The following is a 20,122-nucleotide window of genomic DNA, read 5'->3' as shown; positions in this document are numbered from 1 at the left end:
GAATTCTTTTAATCGCCAACTTTAGGAAAAAAAAAATCACCAACTTGTTCAAGTGAAGGCTCAAATCAACCACCTACAATGTTTTAGTGCAGATCCCCAATTTCACGACCAACTAAAAGAAAATTAGTCTGTTTCAATTAATGCCAACCATTATAATTAAATGGCCTATGCCCATTATAATTGTAGAAGTAGCAACTTTCAATTGTTTTTTGAAAAAAAAAAAAAAAAATTGGCCCAAAAGCCACATTTTTTTTTTTTTTTTTAAAAAAAAAAAAAAAAATTGTGCCTAAGTACCAACTTTTTTTTTTAATATCAAAACATTGTGCCTATGACAGAAGGTAAATCAAATAAATCCCTTTGTCACAATCAATCATAACCCTTTTAATTGTTTGTTGCTTATTATTGTTGCTTACAAGAAAAATCTTTCCACAATTATTCACTATGTCATAATAAAAGATTGTTTTTATTATGTATTTTGAGCCAAATGCTTACTAACTCATCAAAGTTATACTTTTTCTAATTCCAATTTAAATTTACTTATTTTGTTATTTTATTGTAGGATAATGGCTCGCTTATGATTAGCTAAAAGTGAAACTTTGACTTGTGCATGGTTTTCGGCAAAGATCGTGCAACCGGTAGGAGTTTCGAGACTGCTGCTGATGTAGTTGAGGAATTTGAAAAAGGAGGTGACATCATTAATATTGATGATGACACGTTCAATAGCATTCACAATATGGTGGGTGTGGATGAAGCACAATTAATATCTTTCTCACAAGCATCGGCTATTCCTCAATCTCAATCTCGGTCTCAGGGGTCTTCTAAAAAATAAAAAGAGTACAAACAATGCATAGGCTTATGAAGCCATTAAGGAGTCATCTAGTTTACTTACTGGTATTATTGAAAAGGCGTTTGAACGTTTAAGTCGCACTATCGGTGAAGACATGATGGAAAAACATAGTTGGCTTAGAGATGAGCTAAAAGGACCACAACCATTAACACAATGGAACGCCATAAGGTAGCTCGCGTGATGATGAAAGATGATGCTTTAGTTTCATATTTTTTTAGTATTCCTGATGACGAAAGAGATGAGTGGGTTAGAGTTCTTCTTACTGATGATATTTATTAGTTGTTGTTTAGTTTCATGGTTGCATTTCTCTTTTTATATTGTAATGTATGTGTTATGGCTATTGGCTATTATATTGAATTGCACTAACTAATTAGGATCATGCTTAACTTTGTTAAATTGTATTAATTAGGATCCTGCTTGACTTGGCAGATGGATGTTATATATAGGTGAATCTACTAGCTATGGTGTTTGACTATATTTTGGGATTAGATGAGCATCTATGTTGTATATTTTGATGACTTAAATATTTTTATATATGTAGTTGGATGATATATTGGTTCATTTTTACTATTGACAAGGGCCAAAGTGATCATTTTACTTAATACATATCTTGATATATGCCAAAAGTGATCATATTTGAGCCAATGATGCATTCAAATACAAGTATAAAATAAAAGTTCAGTTGTTATGTCTTGCCTTGTACAAAATAAGTAGTTAATAGATTATATATGTATTAACAAACTTAAGTGATAATTTATTTTTACATAAAAATCAAATATTATTTTTTTTACCATTGAAATATATTTTTTTAAATTTTATCCTTCAAATAAAAAGTTTTTTAATAATTAAATTATTTTTTACTATTTTAATTAATTAAATATTAAAATTCTTGATGATTATTAATCAATGATATTTTTGTCAAAATACAGTTAGTTCTATTTCATTTCGTGGTCAACCAAACAACATAATCTTCATTCAGGTATTAATTTCATAATTCTAACCAAATTAAATAAATCAATTTATGTTTCGAGCACATTTAATTCTCTTTTATTATTATTCCGCCACTACAACCAAACGCACTCTAAGAGAAGAGAAAGAATGAAGTTGAAAAGTAAGCGAAGGAAAATGGAGAGCGCAGTAACATCGGAAACCAGAGAAGAGGCGGAAAATTCGACGCCGGAGACAGAGGAGCGAGTCTGATTGATGCCCAATTTGCATGAAGCCCAGTTTTTTTTGGGCAAAAGTTGGGGGCGGCGGTGAGGGTTTTAGGGTTATATGGTCTGTTTGAGTTTTTTTTTTTTTTTTTGTTGATCAAGGGGCAGAAACAAGACGGGCTCATGGTGGTAAATATAAGGTGTTAAGTTGTAGATAAACATGCTTGATTTATTTTTATGGGTGGTTCTGTACACCCATTTTTTCTCTTCACACCCCCTTAAAATTAAAATCACTTGTTATGAAAAAACATCTCTTTTAAGTGATAAAAAAAGACTATTATGATAGACTTAATAACACAATTAGTTTTTATTATGAAAAGGAAATTAATGATGTTTTTTTTTTTGGTCTTTCTACACATCCCATATATCATATCTCTTTCATCTTTCAATGACTATTATAAAAAGTTGTAGAGATACACACATGTATAACATATATATGCAGTGTGTAGTTAAAAAGGGATGTAGAGAGTAAAAATGAGGGAATATATATAACCACCTTATTATTTCAATTCTACAATGGGCCGGGTACACCTCTTTTTCCCTTGTACCCCCCCTTTTCTGCATCAATGGGGTGAAGATTGTCAATCTTTGATCATTTTTAACTGCTCAGATTCAAAAGATACACCAATCATACTATGAGACATCTACACATGATTACACTTGAAATACATGGAAACAAAAAAAACAAAAAAAGGAAAGGTTGTCTTCTCTTCTGCAGCAATCTTCAGAATAGTTTTTCAGTTATTTAAGGTCTGTTTGTTTCATATATTCAAACTTAAATCACTAATTAAATGTCAGAATTAAGAGTCATAATTTGAGTATACCTTCCAAACAGATTCATATTATGTTCTTTTCTTTTTTTTTTTTTTTTTGGACCATTGCTTAGTGGAGATTGAATCTTTCACTCATTCTCTGTTGATCTCCACTATCCTTTTAGTTTGGATCTGCGACGGAGATCTAGGTTTGCGGCTCGGCTTGACTGCGGATTTGAGATCGCATCTGGCAACTTTTCCTTAAATGAATTGGTCTTCGATTTGATATTGGCCAGAAAAAAAGAAAAGAAAAGAAAAGGTTGTACAGAGATTGCAAACTAGGGTAAAGTAGAAGAGACTCATGTTGTATGCTTTCCAAAAAAAAAAAAAAAAGTCACATCGTTGAGATTAAGAGAAATGGCTCACGGACCAAACGGCATTGTCCAAAACCGATTGGAAAAACGCAAGGGTGGTCACCAAACCAAAAAATTTAGTCAATGATTGAAACTGATCGGAAAAACCCGAGGGCGGTCATAGCACCAACAAATTTGGTTGGTGACCGACCGTTGTACAAATGGTAAGAAAATAATCTCTCGGTACATGCAAGATTATTAGTTACGTGTATTATGCATTCTGAGGGTTTTTAAACTCATCAAATAATCATGGCCAGGCCAGGGATAAGGATAAAAGATCAATTCATTTTAGGATCTCAAGCCATCTCATTATGACCATCTCAGCGTCTCAAAATGTTTCACAGCTATGACACATGAAATTGATACTTTAAAAAAAAAAAAAAACAAAAAAAAAAAAAAAAGCGGGAACAATAATTTGAAAGTAACAAGAAGACATAAGAGCACATTCTTCACCTAATCACATTCCTAATACTCACCGAGTTTTAAGAAAGGCAGAGTTAAAGTGCTCAAATGGAATCAAATACCATCAGGTTCAAATGAGTACCATTTTTCGATTAAAGTTCGAAGCAAAATCAAAATCTCAAATGGAATCAAATACCATCAGGTTCCAACGAGTACCATTTTTCGATTAAAGTTTGAAGCAAAACCAAGATCTCTCGAAATACTAATGGCATTTGTTTAAATTCAACCGCAACTGGGAAACGAGATAGAGACCCATACATAAACAGTAAGTTCTTTTTTCGTTTTCTACAGGAACTAGACGAGACAACATTGATGGCATTGCGGTCATCCTAATTACTTTCCACAATAACCTAGTACTAAAGTTTTGATCAACATTAGAAATACAGCTTCCCGCCATGTCAAAGCAAGAAGCACGACAAATATCGCAGATTAACACACAGACCATCGCTACCATTAAAAGGTTAGTGATTACAAACAAGCCATTGTAAAAGCAGATGAGATTGGGGTCATATCATAATATCAGTGGTTACCATCTTCAATGAGTAGTCATGTCTATCGGTAGTAAGCCTGCTGATAAGCTGGTGCCATGCCATTGCCATAACCACCGTATGCAGGGTAGGTCATGGGAGCTCCGGGGTAGGATCCAGCCATGGGGGCAGCCTCTGGTGAGTAGGCATAAGGGTTTGTCGGTGGGCTTCTGCTGCCATACATGGTTGGCGGGGAATGGTACGGGGGAACTGGAGCTGGGTATTGAGCATGGGAAGGTGACCTGACAAACGTAGGAGCCGCAGGGAAAGAAGACACGTATGCATTTGTCAAGCGGCCAGCCTTGGCAGGAGGCATTGGGCCACCATTGTTCGCTCGTGTTCGTTTGTTGGCAGGGACTGCGACTGGCTTTCTCTTCTCTGTCTTACCCTTCTCTAGCTGTTCAAGGCGCTTCTTGAGATTTTCCGGAGGAAATTCAGCCTCAAGTTTGTACTCTTCTATGCACTTGATGACAGCCCGTAGTGCTGACTGCTCTTTGCGGCCAGCTAGGTGCTGTGAAAAATTTAGAATGAAAGAACACTAGTTAATCGAAGATGTAAACGTTCAAATCTACATTAATCCAGTCCACATATATAGAACAAAAAACTGGCCCAAGTTCCCAACCATTCTTACTGAACAGTAAAGAACCGCCCAACAAAGCAACCATTGCAGTTCACGCACAGTATTAACTATAGTAATACTATTATGGTCCTGGATCAATAGAACATAGAACCTAAACATTAATCACAGTTTGTGACCACATCATGGATGGGCTGAGTTAAATTATGTATTCCACCAAATTAGCAGCATATCAATACCCAGAGGCCACTTACACAAAAAGTAATAACCACATTAGAATGAATAACTAAAGGCCCCAACCATGTATGTTATACAACTTGCATAATTTGCAATAACTAGAGACTACCACATGCAAGAACATACAGTAACTAAAATCTATCGAATATCCAAGAATGAAAGAACAAGATTCAGCATAGGATGTAACAACTGCTTTATATAATTGGACGTAATGATGAATAACATACCACAGATCGGCCAATGTTATTTGGATCCTCCAAAATGGAAGCTGCAGCCTTCTTAGCATCCTTCAGAAAAGCTTTGAGCAAAGGAACAGGAGGAAACTTGTCCACAAGGCCAACTTCATACGTGAAATGTACAGCATCAAGCTGCTGTCCTTTACTAATGAGTTCTTCAATCATATCTGCGATAACATCCACAAGGCATTAAAAACTCCACTGTAATTCCTTTAAGCAAAATTTATAATATAACATGTCTAAAATCCTACAACACCGATGGAATCTCATAGCAAGGGGAATTATGGAGCAGTTAAGAAGCATATAAAATCGACAGAACCTACATCTCATAAAAGACAAGAAAACAGTTGCAGAAGAGACAAACAACACAACACAATGCAACTACAAACTATAATTACCCCAATATCCTAGAAATTGTTTTGATGCTCAAACACAGAGATGGAGTCCTGGTAATGTATGAAGTAAAACGACACATAGCAAACACGAAGAAGCCTAAGGTTACGTTTGTGCATGGTTCAAATCATGGATTTTGATTCTACTACGGTGTTTTTTCCTCACAAAAAATTTCAATTTCAAAAGTCAAAATCATGGTTTGAACCCATGAACCAAACGAACCCTAAGAGACTTGTAGCCATTCCACTTAATACGCTCATGTATTCAACATTTTCAAGGAAAATAATCTCAGCAAAAAAGGAACGAAGCTAGCAAAGAACACCATCCCACTACTTAAAGCAGTAATTAATCAACATCAACTCAATAAATCTCCAGTTCAAAACCCAGAAAAGAAATCTGGCATAAAAGCACCCGAAGCAATCCTCTCGCAAATCACTCAGTTAAACATGGTTGTAATGCATTTATCTAAACATAGCTAAAACGTTAGTCTTGAACTTCAAGCAAAACAGAAATGCTCCTTAACAAATAAGACAGATAATGTTTGTTTGTTTTTTCATTTTTTTAAACTTCAAAACCCAAATATAGTAAGGAGAAAAAAGAAAAGACAAAATCTCGCAGACGAACCAGGCATTTTATCAGAGAGGCCAAGGGAAACAGCGAGCTTAGGCATTTGCTTCCTCCACGCAGACCCAACCACGAGCTTCCTATACAAATTCACGTCTTCCTTCTTCACAATCCCGAAAGTCACCAAATGCTGGAGAAAAGTATGAACATCCGGCGTCTTCACGTTCTCTATTCCCCCACGCTCTTCCAAGCTCGCCTTCCAAGTCTCGGCGATCTCCTTGGCCCGTTCCTTCACGCTCGGCGTCACCAGAAGCCTCGATTTTCCGATCACCGGGTCGACCACCACCGGAATCAGCGACTCCAGTATCAGAACGCAAGCCCAGCCCAAGTCGTTCCCTCTCTCGCTCTTCTCCACTCTCTTGTCCACCGGAAACACCTCCGATATCGCCTCCAACACGAACTTCGCCGGATCGACGCAGTCCGCCAGCGCCAGAGGCATCTGAGCCCTAAGCGCATCCAATTCCTTCTTCTTCCCCGTCACGAACCTCCACAGCCCTGAAGAGTCCATCCTCAGAAGAAAAGACTTGAGCTTCAACAGTAAACCCTCGCCGTCATCAACCTCTCCATTCTCGTCGCCAAAAATCCTCTCCATCGCCATTAACGCCACCTCCTTGCTGACCTCAACCTTTCCGAGAGCGATCTTGACGCTTCCTTCGATGGTGTTCTCGCGCTTCTCCAGCTCGTGGAGCGATTCCTTGGTCTCGTTATCCAAGGTCTGGATTTTGCGCTTCATAGCCTCGGATTTCTTCAGGAGGTCCTGCTCCAAGGACGTGAAGTGATCGGAGAGCTCCTTCCACAGCAGAGTACAGCTCGTCATCAGCGAAGTCTGCCTCTGGAACTCGTCGAAGCTCGGCGGAGTCAACTCGGTCAACTCTCCGGGATCGGGGATGGACCCCATGGTCGTCGTCTTGGGAGAACCTCAGTAGCCAAAGGAAGAAGGAAGAAAAGGGAGCAATCGAAACCCTAGAATTGCAGCATAGAGAGAGAAAAAGGAGAAAGAAGAACAAGCAAGGGATAAAGCTAAGCAAAGCCGAGGAAAGACGAAGACATTGAGATGACGTGGACGGATAAAACAGCGACACGTGGGGCGGCGTCCTAAATAAAGTTGTCACCACTCTAAAATGCGCCGAGGGTGCGCAGAGTCAACACGGGAAGTCGCTAGAGTGAGCACATGGTGCGACAGTGCGCAGGATAAGGATCTTTATTTTTATTACTATTTTTGTTTTTAATTTTTGAGTTTGTTTAGAGGTAAAGCTAAAGCGCGAAATGATGACGTACGTAAGGGAGTGTTTGGGTGATGGTGTGAAGTAGAAGCACTTTCCCGGAAACCGATGTTAGATCAGAAGGGGTGGGAAAAAGCAAAAGATGGAAGGGGGGGGAAAAAAAAGAAAGAAAAGTCCAGAGAGAGTAGGGTGGGCCAGGCCCACTGACCACCACATGGGTGAAGTCAGATAAAGTAAAGACATTGGTGGGATTAGTATTTATCTACACACTGTCTAACTCTTTTTCCTTCTCTCATACTGATAATGTAGAGGCATGCGCTACATATGACCATTAATTCTTTTGAGTGTTACTCACTATTCATCTTTCAATATAGGTGGAGTAGAAATTTCCACATAAGACCATGGCTATAATCAAATGCAAAACTGACCCATAAAATTGATACAAATGTAACGGTTCAAAATAATACTCAATTAATAGTCATCAAATTCTTTTATGAACAATTAAAATGGTATTGAATTTAAATTTGAGTTGTGATTTAAATTAAAACTCAAATTGTTATTCGAACAGATGAAACGAACGAAACAATCATTAACACAATTAGGACTTATTTAGTTCGTTGATTCGAGTTTTTAATTCGAGTTTAAATGTGACTTTATGTGAGAACTTTTTACTATAGTAAAAAAATTAAATGTGACTATTTTTAAAACTTTTTACTGTAACAAAACTCGAATCACTGAAATAAATGAAACCTTATAATATCCCGCCACAAGAAGTTAATTAAATATAGTTTTGAATATTCCTATTTATCTTATATAAAAAAAAGTATTCCTATTTATCACTGTTAGAAATGCATCACCCACATGTGACAAAAAGTAAAATCAATTAGAGTCTTTCACTATTGCCATGTGACAACTCGGATGGTTTGCTACGTGGATGAGATTGCATCGCAGTGGATCCGTAATAATATTTAGCAAAGTTTCATTAATTTTAATTTTAAAAGAGAATTCTGTACTAAGAAGTGAAAAAAAAAAAAAATCCTTTTAATAAGATAATAATTCTTGTCCGTTTGAATTTTATCAGTTATACTTTTTAACTTTTTTAAAATAATTTTGTACTCATATGATGTAATTTTAATGTGACATCTCACTAACAGGACATCTTTTTCACACACTATTCTTCAATGTTGTAAGGTGTTGAGTCTTTTAGACCCTTTCGGGCTGTCTTCTGGTACCCTAAGGAATCTGCGTCACAGCCGTCACTTCATATTTTTCTTGATGGTGTTTTTGGAACTCCCTCCTTCAGACACTGTTTCAGCTGGGCCCACACACAAAAAAATAGGAGTGGGTAAAGTTGCCGGGCCCAGTTGAGCCCATTGGCTTTGCTCCTTGACACGTGACATAACATCCTACGAAAATAATAAAAAATAGACCAATATAAAAAGTTTAAAAAAATATGTAGATAAATTTTTAATTATATAAATTAATAAGTCATAATTTATCAAATTATAATTTATAACCATATAAATTATGAATAAACTTGTCAAATTATGATTTATAACTAGATAAATTATTAATAAAAATTATAAATTATAAACAATAACTTATCAAGTTATGATTTATAACCAAACAAATTATGAATAAAAATAATAATTTAACCTATTTATTAACTTATGTAAATTATTGATCTATTAATTTTAATTCACAAAGTCTTAGCATATTTTTCTTTTTCTCCCAACATCCTATCCCCATCCTATCCCCATTGGATTCTTGGACCACCAATGGGGTCAACAACCCAAATGATTAATGAACCCGAGGAAAGGATTAGCTTCTTTACCGCCACTCACATTTCTAAAAAAATTTCATTTTTCATTTCATGGCTTCAAATTTCTACCAAGCAATAATGGTGCACGCACATGGGATTCACTAATCAAATTTGAAGTTGGAAGACAAATCAATGTACCATCTTTTCAGTCTACAGTCTTTAAGGTTTGAAAAGTAATAAACAATGCCTTATTATAATCTAAAAAGATGTCACATTAAGATTCAAATTTGATAAATCCTAAAACATAACCCAATAATGAATTCCTAACTTATTCCTAATTAATTAACTTTATGCCAATTTAAAGAGAATTTTTAGTGAAGAAAGTTATTTTGCTCCACTGATAAGAATTATTATTTTTAACCGTTGCATTAATTTTTTAACAATCAGATCTATACACATACACAAAATTTACAACGTGCGATACATAACTACGCCTAATGCAAATCAAACTGTTACAAACTAATCCAAATTAGAACACAATTCCCATTGTGGGAGCAAAATAACCTTCACCATAAATGCATCAAAAAAACTATAGCCCCGTTCATTTCACCGATTCGAGTTTTGCTATAGTAAAAAGCTCTCAGAAACAGTCACATTTAACCTTTTTACTACAATAAAAAACTCACGTAAAGTCAAATTTCAACTCAAATTAAAAACTCGAATTAACAAACTAAACGAACCATATATATATACATACTACTATACATGATTCTTCACAACCATTCCAATGGTAAAGAATCTTCTCGTTAACCAAATCAACTAGATGTACAACTGTAAATACAGGAAACACTAACAAGCTTCTATCTACTCTCTTACCAAGCAAGCAATCCTTGAGCACAGCTATAGGCAAACTTTTCAGGAATCAACTCCTCTTAGCCCCACCCTACCCAAGATATATTTTAATATACATGTATATATACACCTATCACACACATATACATAAATAAATACTATATATTAAAATGGTATATTAAAAAAAAAGATGAAATTGTGATAATTGCTTTGGGTTCAAGAATGCTTGTCAACCCTTTCACAAACAAAAGATGATTGCCAACCAACGACCGGTACAAACTGAGATATATATATATATATATATATAAAGGTAAAAAGGTGTGAATTTCCTTTATGTTCCCTCGTGAATTACTCCTAGATTTCTCGTTTTTTGTTATGAGAACTTAAAAGTTTTGTGCAAATTCCCAATCCAAAGTCGTCTCCGGCAAATACTGAATCAAGAAACAAGTCTTGTCTGTAGAAGACAACAAATGCCATTAAGTTTCCAACAACAATAGCCAGCACTTAATGGGGCTAAGAGTCTCATGACACCAACTGTTGGCTATCAAATTACATAAAAGCTTCAGTCACCTACCAACAGGCAATGCCGCAGAGGCCCACCAAAAACAACTAGAAAAAGAAAAGCACCAGACAGTGCTTAAACTAAACGTCAATGCGAATTAAATATACCATGATACCTTGTGAAGCCCAGATCAAAGTCTATTTGGATGCCATGTACTCCCTCCAGCTTTCGATCACAACCTTCTTCTTTGTCTCAAAGTCAACTTTATCCAGATCAGTAGCAGTTCCAAGATAGCCATAAAAAATCCGCTTTTTCTCCCGCGTCCTCTCGTCGAATTGCATGAGGTGTGGATTGTTCTCATCATCCTTGGTGCCAATTGTCAAAGGCTGTAGACGGGCCCACGCCCTGCGTCCACGGTTGTCCTGATCGAAATGTTCCGCCAAGCATATGGCCTCCTTGAGGCCTGCTTGGTCAGAAGAGAACTTTATGAGTGTAATACCCAAATGGCCATCTCTGCCATACAAGGACTTTGACTTCCCTCCATGGAATCCAAGATCTGGAGAAAAAAAAAAAAAAAAAAACCATGATACCAAAGAGAGAACTTGTTAAAAAAATGGACTTCCCTTAAAATTCTAACGCAAGGAAGCCCAAAGGGTTTCAACAAATATCTATCTGCATAGTGCATCGGTTCCACATTATTTTAAGTAATATATCTCCAACATCCCGCACCAATAAGGGCCTCAGATTCTCCAAAGGGGAACATCCAAGCCATTAGCAAACGTTCAAAAATAGTGCGCACTACTAACACTGACTCAATGCAAGGCTTTTGCATGGTTCAAACTACAAAGGAAATAAAATTTCTCTAACCAAAACAATAGTAATCAATAGCAGGGCAGCAAAGCAAATACTGACTAGTGGTTATAAATCACAAGGCCAAGTATAATGCTGTTTTCTGGCATCATTTAAGTCGCACACCCAGGAAAGAGATTAAAAGTGCTGGTGCAACCTTGCAAGACACAGGGTAATTTAAGGCAGGAAAAGTAAGGCAATCTTCCCTACAAAAAGGTCCTAGAAGAAGAAAATGGGGAGAAAAGATCAAAACAGAAATAATGCAAAAATCTTACAATCATATGCATAAACCCCCATCAAATGAACAATTAAACGTTAAACTAACAGACCTAATGTTTCAGAGAAACCCCCACTACGCGATAAGGGCATGAGGGGTGGACGAGAGCAAGACAAGAAGATAATCAGTATCGCAACTAGAATACAGAGGGGAAAAAAAGAAAATTCCCTCCCTGACCAAGTAAAGGATGAAAATAAGATGTTCTAACTTCAAGGTGATTCACAAGAAGCAAGTTGCATTAAAAAATTTACCCTCAAAAAAATGTAAAGTGCTCTTCATGGAAACTCATTCAACTAGGCCTTAGTCCCCACAACCAGTTTGCATGCTTCGTATTATGCTCCATCAAAAGACTCGTCTATCCTTAACTAATAAAGACCCCTGAAATTCAGGGGCAGAAATTCCTCAAAACTCAAATATACTTGCTGTAAAAAGAGACCCTAAAAAGCAGAATATAAGGATTTGCTATTAGTACGTTCACTCCTTTTTTTTATCCCTTAATCAAAAAGTAGCTCAAATGGAACAAGAATCTTCATCTTCAATTCTCAACTCGGAATTAAGTGAACTATGTCTTTTGAGCAAATCAACCAAAAACAAATTCATAGCCTTATGGCTTCTTATAGTTCACAAGTATAAATAAGATAAGCAATAATCTAAACAATAAAAAGAAGCCATAAGTATCAATAGGATAAGCAATAATCTAAACAACGCGTAGGAGTTGATGGTTCTGTTTGTGAGCATTCAACACGAGTTTATTTTATATATCTTGTCAAGGACTCGAGGCTAACTAGCAGGCGTTGTATAATAAGCTCCTATTTTTTGTCTACTTGAACAGGCTCTAAAGCTCGTAATAGTCCCTGCCGTAATTTCGAAGCGGGTGCAGATCATATAACTGGATGGCTTTGTCAACTGAAAGCAATTTTGCCAGAGCATCAGAAAGGTTACTGTACCCAATCAGAAGGTAAGGGTCTAGTATAGTAGACGAGCTGGTTTTTGTACAACATCAAACCTAAGGCAGTCCACACTATTAGGGAGTCTAAAGTTAAGGGCTTTGTTTATGGACACTCTCATTACTTTCTTGGTCTACCAGTTCCCTATCCTTGAATCTAAACAACTAATTCCATGAGGAAAGTATTGAAAGAAGTTAAAGAGTCAATAAGGGAACTGCATAAGCACCTTTACTGAACTATTCTCATACTCTCTCAAATTACTAATGCATTTGATCATCAGATTCATAAAATATGAACTTGAGGGCAAAGTTGGAATGATTTAAAATGATTACTTAACCTCAATTATCCAAGAGTGAGACAACATGGTAAAGGCATTCTTCAGAAAGATAGGGTTATATACCAAAAATTGCTCCCTCCATATACTAGACTAAGAGACCACTAACTGTTAAAGATGGATGTAGTTTAGTATTAAACTAAGGGACATTAACTATTTTCAGATGCAATAATACTTTCTTGCTTAGAGGACAGCCCTTCTGCAAGGACAGTTTGACGCTTTAAGAATAGAATGAAAATGCACATTATACCTCTAATTCTGGCATCCATAAGTTTGTTTCCCAAACCTTCCATGCGTCCCTCTTTGTTCTTCCCTGTAAGTGTATTATGTATTATCACCATTGGCGGCCAAAGAATTAGATCATCTTGGTTTGCTGCTGCTTCATCAGCAGAAAGAAATTGATATGCCCTTGAGTTATCAGGAGGTCTTGAGTAGTTCCACCCCATTAAAACACAAAGAGCTTTGTGCAAGCCCAAGTGATCCACACGCAAGTCATCATTATCGTAGTTGTAACTGTGCGTGATCAGACTAGGCGTATCTGGAAAATCTTTAGAAGACCTGAAACGTTTCATACAAGGGCATTGAAGAGCATATTTTAAATGAAACCAAATCATGAGCCTATATGTCAAAATATATGGAAACAAAGGCAGTGCGTTCACCAGTGTAAGGGTGTGTTCAAAATTTTGAGAGAAGGAAATTATCACCATCAACAATATTGCAGTTTTTCATCAAACTAGCTAGAAAATATCAAAGTTAATATGTTGCAATGCATGAGATAAAAAGGATTTGTATTGGAATGCAACAACAGAAACCAAATCCAAGTTTCCATAAGCAACCAAACATATAAATTATGGCAACAGAATTCCAAGAAAAATGTATGCAAAGGAAAACACCGAAGCAACTTTACACACTTATAAACTTGCGATTGCTTTATCTTTATCGTCTTGCAGGAAAACTCTTTCCTAGTTTTCTCCTTCAAACAATACTGCATTTATGAAGCTTTTCTGATCCAAAAACTATCAATACACACAAAGTTCAAAACCAGCTTTTCTGGAATCTGGATCACTACATTCACTTATTGAATAATTTGTTAAAACTACCCAACCCAAGTTCAAAATCAAAGCTTTTTCTTAGTCCTCAAATTCCATAGATCCCTATGGCTCAAAATTGAATTTGGAGAACCTAATATATGACAGCAGATATAAGATTAAAGAATAAAAGTTATCACAAGCCAGGCAACGCTGCTCCTCTAAGAAAAATATGAAACTTCTGGCAAAACCAGATGGTTAACCGTCTTCCAGACTTCTAGTCTAAGACTATCCTGGTGTTTAACAGCCTTACAAACACTATTAAGCTAAAACAAGAACGCAGAAAAAGGGAAGTGTTTGTACAAACTTTCTGAACCAATGCCAACTAATAAAGTGGAATAGAGAGAAGAGCTAGATCCAGGAGCAAATGGTGCCAGACCTTGTAAGGTAAATGATATGTTACAAAAGATAAGTACACAAAAGCAGCCCCATCCAAAACATGTCTGGCTGCAAGCATGTCATTAAACAAGATAATTGAAGACTTTTAAGCAACAAGTTTCATAGAAGGTACATAAATGTTTGGTAATTGGGATATGAAGGCAAACGCTATTATTTGTAATTCCATTTATCCTGATTGTAACCATAAAGAAATCAAATGAACTGACACACAAAGAAGCTTTCTCCGTACACCACTACACGTAAATCCTAACACAAAATACAGATGCATAACTTCACTACATCTTGAGCACCTGAAAATTCCAAATACATTAGATTTGCAAACCTTTTAAACCTACTAAAAGTCTAAAAGGAGAAAAGAAAATGAAGCAGTTTCCATGAATCAGAGACTAGAGAAAAAAAAAAAAAAAAGCCACAGGTTAGGGACAGTTGTGATTATAAGTAACAAAAAAGAAAAGCAGAAATAAAATCCATAAAAACAAGTAAAAAATATATGTATAACAAAACAGCCCTCACTAAAACTCCACAAGGTACTTTCATCAATGTCTCTTACCGTCTTACGTCTTTTATGAGTTATGATGTGGGCCACACGACCTCAACCTTATATGCTTTTTTGATATTTAACTTTACAGGGCCCACTAAAAAATCAAAAGTGCACAGCCCAACAGCCCGTTATGTGGGGCCAGGTTCAGGTCAACAGATGAAAACCTCACTGCACGACCTAATCTGAAAAATTACACAATTTTGCTAGGAAAGGAGGACATCAACCCATGGTGTTTGGAAGATGACTAGTGTATTCTCTGGCAAGGCGGAGCATCAGTCAGATAAAACAAAATCACACACTACTATACATATTACATACCCAGAACACTCATATGCATAAACGTCTCAGGAGGAATTACATATGCAAACATCACATATATATGGTTAGTACGGTCCCCTTTTGAAGTAAGATTGTTTGGGAAACTCAATTCAGGCTCAGATGATTTTTGGTTGATAAACGCAAATCAAACCTCAAAGCAAGCTCACCCAGTAAGCTCTGGGCAAAAGTACCAAGTTGTGGATAAATAACGCCCAAGAGATACTATAGTTCTAATTTTTGTTACTGCAGTGTTTACATCTAACAGCAATATATATCTAACAATTAGCAATTTTGAGAACCTATAAAATTTCACAAGTTCACCAGAGGTTAAAAAGGAAATTATGCTGCCAATTACTGAAGTTGAAAAGTAATAAGAGAAGATCGACCAACAATCATCCCAAGATGATTAGCTTTAATATGGAATGGCATCCTTCTACGTCAATACATAAAAGTATTCTTTGGGACCAGGATTCCTACCATTTTCTCAATGTACCTATATCCTAGCAAATAATAATTGTTCAACATGGGCTAAAACATAAAGGAAAATAAAAAAGAGAATACAAGAAGTACTAGGCAATCCACTACACACATTAAAGAGATGCCTACGTAGAAAAGACACCATCAGAACTGAAAGAAGGCAACTAAGATAAATATCGAACAGTCCTCTTAAGTACATTTTTAGTTGCATGCAAAAACACAGAACACTCTACATGAAAAGAAAACCTCTCTTCGAGAAGTCATAAAGAACTGGCATAAAATATCCTATTATTGCTATTATTGCTCAGGCAATAATGGGAAAGGAGTCATGGTTGTAATACACAAAAGACCAAACAACCAAAAAATACCAAGCAAATCTCAAGGTTCAATGAGTTGGAAAACGCACCAAAAGACATGATCAAAGAAAGACATTTTGAGAATTGCAATCAATAAGGAAACAAAAATATTCCCCAGCAATGGGAACATGAAACAAGAAACAAAAGGCTTCCTCAATGTGGATGAACTTTAATAAAAAGAGGCCATTCATTGTATAACACCAAAAGAAACAAAACTCAATGTACTCTCAAAATCCACTAGTTAAGGAAAAATAAGCACACACAAATCAATAAGGTTGGATAGAAAGTGTCTTTCCTATATGTTTACCAAACCCTTTACACCCCGCTTCTCTAATGTCTATAAGATGACACAAGAAAATCCTAACACTTCACCTTTAATCTCGTAGAAACCCTCCTTTCCCCAAACACTATGGCTGAAAAGATTAGACAAACTTATCTGAAACACATTTGTCATAAAACCTGAAATTCCATTACCCAAACAGCTCATGCTAATCCCTAAAAAATAAAAACCAACGGAGATGTTCAAATTTCAAAAGAATATAAACTTCCAAGTTGCAACAACCAACACTCATCACCTCCAATATCATGTGATGGCGGACACCAAAATTACAGAATCACCCACAATGAGACAAGTTTGTCAATTTCTAATAAAATCTGAATCATACTGTTAAGTCCACATCTCCATAATTTCAAAGTCACTCCTGCAGAACAAAGTTGACCCACTTCACCCCCCAACATACGTAATGCTCCTTCCATCAATCATTAACAATCATTCCAAACTTATATTCGATAAACATATAATTAATACCCAATCCACGTATATAAAATGAACCTAGGACATCATAACACCATAGTAGCCATTTCCATCATCTTACAAGGAAAACCAAAAGTACAAAATACTTGAGGTATCCAGCAGTTAAAACCAACATAGAATTAAGTATAAGGACTTAACCATCTACGTAATATCAGAACTTAAATCATCCAGTCACTCGGCAATGGCAAACGAATGAATCGAAAGACAAAATCGCCTCATTCCAACTCTAAAACCTAATTTTGGAACTAAATAACCATCCCCAAAAGACAAAATCGCCTCATTCCAACTCTAAAACCTAATTTTGGAACTAAATATCCATCCCCAGAAGAAAATTCCTCCTAAATTCTGTGAACTGCACACACCAAAACACACACTATAAGATCAGAAAAGCACTCAAATCCGAGGATCATAATTTCTAAAACTATCACTTCATCAACAAGTAGAAATAATACGAAATTTAGCAACTTCAAAGGAAACCCAAATCCAATGTATGTCAAACCTGCCACAAGCAACACACTGAAGACGCTTTCCGTTCTCGAAGTAGATCTTCCTCTCTTTCGCGTTCTCGTTGAGGATCTTCACGAATCGAAGAAACGCTTTCTTCAGCTCAATCTGGTCAACGTCCAGATGCTTATGCCCCGGATTATAATCACCACCGCCACTACCAGAGCCTTGCCTAAGCCCTACATTATTATTATTATTGTTATTGCCATTATCAAAGCCCCCAACGGTCCTCGTATACTTGGAAGCTCTCGAATCTTCGCCGTAACGCCTTTGATCCGTATCTTCCTCGTCGGGGAATTTCCGCTTCGCGGGCCCGTCGAGACCTAGGGAATTCCAGTAATCCTGGTGCCGGTTCGGCCCCACGGGGCTCACTGGTCCACCGGGAAAAAACCTCGCGGCGGGAGGAGGAAAATCTTGGTAATCCGGAGGGAGGGCGAAGTAGGAGCGGACACTGCCGTCGGCGAGGACAATTGTGCGGCGCTCGAGCATGTGGAAGCCGTAGGACGGCGACGGCGGTGGTGGCAGGCCCAGAGCGGGGATTGGGCCGGCGGCGGGGGTTGGGCCGGGCTTCGGGAGCTGGGCCGGGCTGCGAGTGGTTGGGCCGGGCTTTGGGGAGGAGGTCGCTTTGGGTTTGGAGACCTTGGGATCGGCGGAGACGGGTGGGTTTGAAGAAGCGGCGGCGGCGGCGCTGGTAGGTTGTTGCCAGCGGGATTTGCGGTGAGAGACGGCGGAAGATGAGGATGGCTTGTGGGACGAGGCTTTGGAATCGGGATGGGTGGATTCTCCGGCCATGGCCGGAGATTCAGAGCTAGGGTTTGGATTTCTATAAATATATATATGTGTGTATATATATACGCATGAGAATTTAGCAGAGGTTGTGCGGAATGGTGGAGGAGAGAGAGGATAGGAAGTGGTTTAGAAGATGATTTTCTGTTCTGTTTGGGCGGAAGAGGAGAAATTTCCCGGGAAATGAAAATTTTCAGGGAAAGTTTCTTGATTTTTCTTTTTGTTGGCTGAATAAATGCCTGATTATGATATTATAATATGCGCCTTGTCATTTTGAGATGAAAAAAAAAAATAAATAAATATGCGCCTTGTCATTTCGGCCCTGCCCGAGCCTACCCGGCCTACTTACACCCCTACTCTGCACTGCATTTTAGTTGTCGTTTCAATCTTTACTGTCAACTTTTCTTGATTGTTGCGTTTTCCGTTCGTCGTTCTCATGTTTTTGAGTTTGTTGTCGTTTTCCTTATTGTTGTTCTGAACTTTCCCATCTATTGAACTTTTCTTGTCGTTTTCTACTTACAGTAATTTTTATTTTATTAGTAGTTTTTTTTACCATGTTTATACGTGGTACTTTCTATTTGAGTTATTAAGACCCGTTCTTTTCGCTGATTCGAGTTTAGAATTTGAGTTTTGCTACAATAAAAAGCTCTTAGAAACAGTCACATTTAACTTTTTTGCTACAATAAAAAATTCTCACACAACATCATATCTCAACTCAAATTAACGAACCGAACGGAAAAAGCATGACATGTATTTTAGATTGTTATAAATGTATGTTATTAAATTGTAAATTATTATATATATATATATATAAATATAAAAGAGAGGCATCATTCAATGAAATTGTGATTATCTTTGTATAAGATAAAATTTTTTGAAATTCTCTGTATTATAAATATGAATATTTTATGATAAGTATTTGTTGGTATTAATATTTAATAGTAAATTATAAGCTAAAAATCATAAATTTCTTAATTATGATGCAGTTACTGAATTTCATATTGTAATCAAGAAAGAGACACGAAACGTTGTGTTATTCCCATAAGCGGGCAAACACATGAATATTAAGTTTAAGAAATGAAAAAAAATTGAAAAACATCAATTCTAGGGTTTTAGAAACAATCCGAACGAAGAACGGATGAAAAGGGGTTCGGAATGTTGAACTGAGAAAATTAGGGTTTTTGACCGATTAGTGTTGACCAAGTCAAAATTTGTTGACCAATAAGTTACTCTTGAAAAGTTATTCAATTTTGAATAAAATTGACCAAGTTGACAAACTATCTGAAAAAACGCAAATAAAACGTGCATCGGATGGGAATTAAACTAAACCAAAATAAGATAATTACTAAAAGTAAATGGTTGAGATTTAAGGTGATTGGATGGAGGACTAAGATTATGACACATGGAAGGAAAGGAGAATGGCCGGCCAACCTTAGGGGAGAAACAAAGTAGATATTTTGATTTTTCTTACAAAAATGACCTTAGAAAATGTCAAAATTACACCCATATCCCCATCACTTTATGATCGGATCTATAAGGGGGGAAAATACAACCAAAATGTTCATTTCCATGCAAGAAAACCAGAGAGCACTCAGCCAAAGAGAGAAAAAAAAATTTCAAAGTGAGAAAAACAAGTTCTAATCGGAATCGGCAAGAAAAAAACATCGTTGATTCGTGTCACTGCAGTCTTCCCTTCATTTCTCTAAGGTAAAAGTTCAATTTTTCTTCTCATTTTCTACTGCAGTTGCACGTCCATGAACAGTAGAAAATCATGGAAAAAATTTTTGTTAGTGATGATGATTTGCTTATGG

General features: G+C 36.7%; 2 protein-coding genes across 3 annotated transcripts; both read right to left on the bottom strand.

Annotated features, from left to right (window-relative positions):
* Positions 1 to 3,880: 3,880 nt before the first annotated feature.
* LOC21387963 (FRIGIDA-like protein 4a) lies at positions 3,881 to 7,276 on the bottom strand. Its single transcript, XM_010092617.2, has 3 exons — positions 6,283 to 7,276; positions 5,257 to 5,432; positions 3,881 to 4,726 (listed from the first exon to the last, which is right to left on the bottom strand). Exons 1-3 carry the CDS (start codon positions 7,178 to 7,180, stop codon positions 4,241 to 4,243), a joined length of 1,560 nt encoding a protein of 519 aa, XP_010090919.1. The 5' UTR covers positions 7,181 to 7,276; the 3' UTR covers positions 3,881 to 4,240.
* A 1,296-nt stretch (positions 7,277 to 8,572) lies between these two features.
* LOC21387962 (protein SUPPRESSOR OF GENE SILENCING 3 homolog) lies at positions 8,573 to 18,539 on the bottom strand. 2 transcript variants are annotated; one of them, XM_024162026.1, is made up of 4 exons: positions 17,521 to 18,539; positions 13,279 to 13,586; positions 10,797 to 11,177; positions 8,573 to 8,911 (listed from the first exon to the last, which is right to left on the bottom strand). In XM_024162026.1, exons 1-3 carry the CDS (start codon positions 18,315 to 18,317, stop codon positions 10,819 to 10,821), a joined length of 1,464 nt encoding a protein of 487 aa, XP_024017794.1. In that variant the 5' UTR covers positions 18,318 to 18,539; the 3' UTR covers positions 8,573 to 8,911; positions 10,797 to 10,818. The 2 variants fall into 2 exon arrangements, with proteins under 2 accessions (XP_024017794.1, XP_024017793.1); XM_024162025.1 differs by lacking the exon at positions 8,573 to 8,911 and having other exon boundaries at positions 10,510 to 11,177.
* Between the last annotated feature and the right edge of the window lie 1,583 nt (positions 18,540 to 20,122).

This window comes from Morus notabilis, unplaced genomic scaffold (genome assembly GCF_000414095.1).
Source record: "Morus notabilis unplaced genomic scaffold, ASM41409v2 Scaffold378, whole genome shotgun sequence".
Classification (NCBI taxonomy): Eukaryota; Viridiplantae; Streptophyta; class Magnoliopsida; order Rosales; family Moraceae; genus Morus; species Morus notabilis.
The sequence above is the reverse complement of the archived record's forward strand: the minus strand, read 5'-3'. Positions and strand labels throughout refer to the sequence as shown.